Consider the following 6568-nt stretch of genomic DNA (forward strand, 5'->3'; position numbering starts at 1 on the left):
CATGCGGAAAAGTTCGTCTTACTCCTGTGAGACTCTTTATTTTATTTTATAAAAAAAATTGGTTCAGTTATTCCTCAGTGAAATTGAATATAAAAAGAGTATTTGCCTTCCACCGATGAGTATAGAATGGATATTGCGTCTTAAAATTAAATACGTAGGCTGCTCCATATATTTCTAGAAAAGCATATACAACACAATCGTTTTTTATCAAAAATGGCTTTATTGTTTTTCAAAGTATTCGCCATGATGGTCGATACACTTTTTCATGCGCTTGAACCAATCGTCATAGCATTTATTCCATTCCGCGTGAGACACCTTCAAAACGTGGTTTTTGAACGCATCAACTGCTTCTTCTGGCGTCGAAAATCGTTGACCACGCAGTTTTTTCTTTACGCTCGGGAACAAAAAGAAATGGTTGAGTGCTAAATCAGGACTGTACGGTGGATGACCCATTAATTCGATCTTTTGAGCGGTCAAATATTCAGTTGTGTGATGAGATGTGTGAGAGCTCGCATTATCATGATGAAGAATTATTCTGCGACGGTGGTTATTTTTTCTTAATTCACACTTCTGGCAAACAAATGGTGGTGTACCAGTCAGAATTGACTGTTCTACGATACTCTAGTGGAACTGTTGCCACATGTCCACTAATTGCGAAAAAACAGGCGACCATTTGCTTCGCAACACTTCGAGCGCGAACAACTTTCGTTGGATTATCTTCACTTTGGAAGACCCATACTGTCGACTGCTGTTTAGTTTCGGGCTCATACGCATATATCCACGATTCGTCGCCTGTGACCAAAGCATGACGATAAGGCAAAATTGCTTGCCAGCGCCACCAAATGACTCCATATGATTCTATATAGTTCTGCGGTTGCCAGCGGTACTAATCTCTAATAGAGCGTTGCCGAGCTGTCATTATCGTCGTGCTTTGCCTGTGACGATGTTATGGACGGAATATGATGCACCGCGGTTTTATTTGTTGAGCATTTCTTTGCACCAATTCACACGAGCTAATTTTTGATCATCGGTCAATTTATGTGGAATCCAACGAGAGCAAATCTTTTTTACGGCCAAATGTTCATGCAAAATCGTGTGTATGCTTCTCATACTAATGCCCAGGGATGCCTCAAACTCACGGTATGTGACATGACGATCTTGTTTTATCATGTTTCTGACGGCATCGATAGTTTCTGGAACAACAACCGATTTTGGACGACCTTCACGGAATTCGTCGATGAGCGAATGACGACCACGATTGAATTCAGTAAACCAGTGATATACAGTGACCTTGCATGGAGCTTCATCGCCAAAGACCAAATGAAGTTGATCAAAACACTGTTGTTGAGATACACCCAATCCAAAGTCGTAGTAAATTATCGCACGAAAATTTTCACGAGTAAAATTCATTTTTTTGTTGTGACGCAATTTAGATGTCACTGTAAACAACACAAATAGCGCGCGTATGACAGAACGTTCTGAGATCGTTTATGCTACCAAATGTTAAACTTAACGAATATGACAATGGTTTGTATCGGACAACACTAAATATTGCCAATTCTAGAAATATATGGAGCAGCCCTCGTAGCATCATTTCTGTATGTCACAGTTCTTATGTTGTTTATTGCGCATTAGAAATTCTATTCCCTTACGATTTGCCAACGATCAAACTAATCTATCCCAAATATGTTGTGTTGCATCTAACAAATGGCGCTCGCATATTCACAATAACAAAAATCCATTTAAAAAGTTTAAAAAGTACATAAAAATAATATAAATAAAGAGGCTTACGTACACAAGCTAACTTTTCCGCATGGAACCGAAATTTTGGGAATAAACTGAAATTATGGTCTATGTATGGTTGCAGTAACTTAAATTACCGTGAAAACTTGTGAATATTATTTTCTTATCAAAATAAATAATCACATCAAGTTTAAAGAAATTTCAATCAAAAAAATAGCCTGTTCAAAGTTTCACATCATTACGGTACCACAAAAAAGGCATGTCTTTCATAGAAAAATGAAATTTTTTGAGGATTTTTGTATGAAAAGTCTGTGAAAAATTGATTGCATCTTAAAACTAATATCAGATTCGGGTTTCTCGTGCCAAAAAATTCCCCACTATACATTCTTTCAGCGTTAAAATTGAAAGAATATCATTTCAAGGCATTTTTCTCATAAGTGCCTCTTCAGAGTCTAAATTTTATGTGTCTATGTGCACAGAACAATAATATACATGAAGAAACATCACTAATTTTTCTATTTACATTGGGATTGATTCAATTTTTTGTATTTTAGATCATTGGACTCTTGAATGCATTCACACCTCAACGCACATTAGAAGAATTCCAAGATGTGTATCTTGTCATGGAACTCATGGACGCTAATTTGTGTCAGGTCATTCAGATGGATCTGGATCACGAGCGCATGTCATATTTACTCTACCAAATGTTATGCGGAATAAAACACTTGCATTCCGCAGGTATTATACATAGGGTAAGTATTTACAAAGCATATTTTTTTATGTTTGATTGTCTTATTGAATATGCTTTCATAAAACCAGGACTTAAAGCCATCCAATATTGTCGTCAAATCGGATTGCACACTAAAGATATTAGACTTTGGTCTAGCTCGTACAGCTGGCACAACATTTATGATGACGCCATACGTTGTGACGCGATATTATCGGGCACCTGAAGTAATTCTAGGAATGGTCTACACCGAAAACGTCGATATTTGGTCCGTTGGTTGTATAATGGGAGAAATGATTCGTGGCGGTGTTCTTTTCCCAGGCACAGATCACATTGACCAGTGGAACAAAATTATTGGTTAGTTTGGCATACGAATGTTTTTATTAATGAATTTATGCGGCCCAACAATTATCATTTTTACCAAAATGGTGATATTTAAGCGATGAAAGCATCTATCTTATTTAATGCTCAACCTTGTTATATGTGTGAGAGCTGAATGCAATGTTATGTTTTCATTTTAATTAGTTTTTCACGCTGTAATTTTTTTACAAAACAATTTCCATTTTCTCTTGAAAATCCAGTGAATGAATTAATTTTACATATCATATGTTGTCGCATTCAAAACAAAACAAAAATATAATTCGAGAGAAAAAGAGATTATTATATTTTTCGATATATTTTTCTTCGAATATTTTGATAACAGAACAATTGGGTACACCGTCAGCACAATTCATGCAAAGACTTCAACCTACTGTGCGTAATTACGTTGAAAATCGTCCCCGATACGCGGGCTACAGTTTTGATCGTTTGTTTCCTGACGTTCTATTTCCAAGTGATTCAAATGAGCACAATCGATTGCGAGCATCACAAGCACGGGACTTGCTTAGTCGTATGTTAGTTATTGATCCAGAGCACCGGATTTCAGTCGATCAAGCGCTAGTGCATAGTTACATAAATGTATGGTACGAAGAGAGCGAAGTAAATGCGGTAAGTATAACCATTTCATATAAATTTATGGGCTATAACTCATTTAATTTGTTTGTGATTATTGCAGCCAGCACCAGGTCCCTATGATCATAGCGTGGATGAACGTGAGCACACTGTCGAACAATGGAAAGAGTTAATCTATCAAGAAGTAATGGAATATGAAGCGCGAGCGGAAGCGAGACCGGAAGGAGTGGACGGAAATGCACGATAGAGCAATAGCTTCCCAAATGACAGTGAAAAACAGCTATTTGGTGGTCTCATCACTATCTATTACTGTCAATTTATTCGAAGGCTTTTCATGCAAATCGATAAAATATTCACAGTAATAATATGTGAAATAGAGTGTTTTTGAGGAATGTATTGTAAGCTACATAAATAATAATTTATATTCTATATTAATGCATTATCTTTGAACAAATCATGATAATGATTATTACCCAACATGTAAACCAGAGTTAAAACAAACAAAAAAATACTTAAAATTTGGATAAACAATAAACTTAGACATGTTAAAATGATTATTATTAAACAGAACCTATACATGCTTAGGACTTTTAATACATTTTTTGTATATTGTAAATAAAGTGAAAAATAAATAAATATGAAAAGCAAGAGCTGAAAAACTGAATTGTGAGAAAGTGTAGACTATTATTTTAATTTCGATAGGGAAAAAGTTTTTTGTTGAGTTTTTTTTATTTTTATCGTATTTTCATTATGTCTGTAACATCTTTGTATTTATTTTTTATACTGTTCAAAACAAAATCAATGCATATAATATTGCATACAATCTCCATTCTATATAGTTTTTCAATTGTTTTTTCTTTTCGCCTTCTGTTTACTTCATTTGACGAAATACATATTTCTGTTTACACATTCTCACAATAGGCATCATCGGCATCAATAATACCAGCCATAAAATTTCAAAATAACATACGCAATGATCTATACATCTAATGAGGAAAAAAATAATAGCTGATTTAATGATTATGTGTGTCCAACCAAAATATAACAGCAACAACAATTTAGTGATTTAATTATAGTCGTTTCCAAAAAGATCTGTGTTGTCAAACTAATACATTTCGGAACGCATTTCCATTCAAAAGTACACAAGTCTCCTTAGTTAAACGTGTCAATTTGGTTTGAATTTTAATGAGGGTATGTTGTTTGTTCAAAATTTTGACAGTTCGCTGTAACAGATCTTATTGAAAACGACTATACATTACATCAATTCCCCAACTAAAGAGAAGCCAATGGTGAAAAACAAGTAAATTTAATTTCAAAATATATTTAGCGATATTGAATAATAATGAACAATAACACTGACAATTGAATGTGTTATCAATAATGTATTTAAATAAAATAGAGAGAAAAAGAAAGAAATTAAAAAATACAATAACATTTACCAACATAAAACTCAAATAATGAATTATTAAGTGAACATTTGATTGATAAGAAGTTTCGAGCAAAAAAAAAAAAAAAAAAAAAAAAAAAAAAAAAGTTGAGTAACAAAAGAAAACAGAACGTTTTGTTGTATGTTCTTTTCCGTTTTGTAGTCGAAATTAATATTGTATAATAAAAAAGTACATATTGAATACAATAATGATATTTTGGAAAGATTTAAAGAAATAAATGCAAAAAATAAAATAATTACAATAAAATATTATCCTACTTGAAATGATGATAAAATCCAAATAAACTGAATGAAAGTCCATAGTATTAGGTATATAAATTCAGCGAATTTGCAATTATAGCATTTTCCATCAAAATAGAAAACATAAACAAAACTTAAAACCTTACTCATCCATATGCTTTCACTTGAACCTATCCTGTACGAATGAGACAAAGAGTGAAAATTGCTTTGGTCCATATCAAAATCATTTTCAAAATTTCCTTCTGTGCTATTCATTCGTTACAGCATGTTTATTCGAAAAATCGATTATGATTTATTTTCTTTCGATAAAAGTTGAGACACATGTAGAATTTCTATAGTTGAAACCTTTACGGCTCCATTTTTCAAGAGAATAAATTTACGAAATTTTCTTAATGATCAAAAAAAGTATTTGATATGCTAGTAAATACAATTAAGCTGAATAACTGTTCTCTAGAAGGTAAACAGATTTCTTTATTTTTCGAGTGAACTCAATTAAAATAGTCACCTTTTGGATAAAATAGTCACCTTTTGGATAAAATATATATGATATCGTATTACTTCTTTGCAAATTCTAATCTTTTTCCAAATCTATTGCAACGAAGTCAGTAAAAGTAAAATAATCGAGCAGTAAATTTCATACAAAACAACAAAACATTTTGGATGAAAAGATAATTGAATGAGAAATCCACTGTTTGATGTTTTAACTTAAGCTGACGGTAGATATTTTCAAACAGATTGATATACCACAATTATTAATCAGAAAAATTTATCACATCAAAATGCAGTTGTTAACATTTCAATTTATTTGGTAACTTTTCCCTGGCAAATAGTTTTGAGAACACTGTCCTAGTTGAAAAAAGCAACAGAGACGATACTAGTCTTTCCCACTTAATTCGGGGCCAAGAAATTCAATAGTGAAAACCGATTTGACTAGTTGGCTCATGACTTCATACAAAATTTGTTTTTGAAGTAGATAGGAATAACTAGTCCCGTCTCTGTGGTTTTTCTTAAGAGGTTAAAATATTGAATGTGACTTCTTAACTTAAGTCTTCTTAAGGAAACAAATTTTTATTAGAAAACAAATGAATTGTGAAATGCATTGTTAACATGACGTGAGGCATTAAAAGTCCAAATATGTCACAGATAAGGGTAGAAAATTGCAAAAATCAGAGATTTTTATAATCCGAAAGTGGTTTGAATAAGGTTAAATTAAATGCATCATTAGTAGGCAAATAAGAATTTGTGCAGAATCATTATTTATTTATCGAAAAAATCTATCTATAACTATCTGAAGTTGACAACTGTAATGTGAGCCGCGCGAACAAAAACAAATCCCAAAAACCCAAGAATCAAGGGTAAAAGCCCAATTCCTAGGCACACACGCATTTGTAACAAAAAATACTTTCCCCTTACACACTCGGTGTGTGCGGAAAAGTAATAATTTACACTTAGAAATTAAA

At 32.8% G+C, this 6568-nt stretch overlaps 1 protein-coding gene across 1 annotated transcript; it reads left to right on the forward strand.

The window, feature by feature from the left end:
- The first annotated feature begins 213 nt into the window (after positions 1–213).
- On the forward strand, positions 214–4085 carry LOC116345496 (stress-activated protein kinase JNK-like). Its single transcript, XM_031774917.1, has 5 exons — positions 214–306; positions 2298–2495; positions 2563–2827; positions 3174–3457; positions 3525–4085. Exons 1-5 carry the CDS (start codon positions 214–216, stop codon positions 3666–3668), a joined length of 984 nt encoding a protein of 327 aa, XP_031630777.1. The 3' UTR covers positions 3669–4085.
- Positions 4086–6568: the final 2483 nt, after the last annotated feature.

The sequence above is a fragment of the Contarinia nasturtii genome, unplaced genomic scaffold (assembly GCF_009176525.2).
Source record: "Contarinia nasturtii isolate CC-2019 unplaced genomic scaffold, AAFC_CNas_1.1 Cnas_scaffold_1292, whole genome shotgun sequence".
NCBI classification, from domain to species: Eukaryota; Metazoa; Arthropoda; class Insecta; order Diptera; family Cecidomyiidae; genus Contarinia; species Contarinia nasturtii.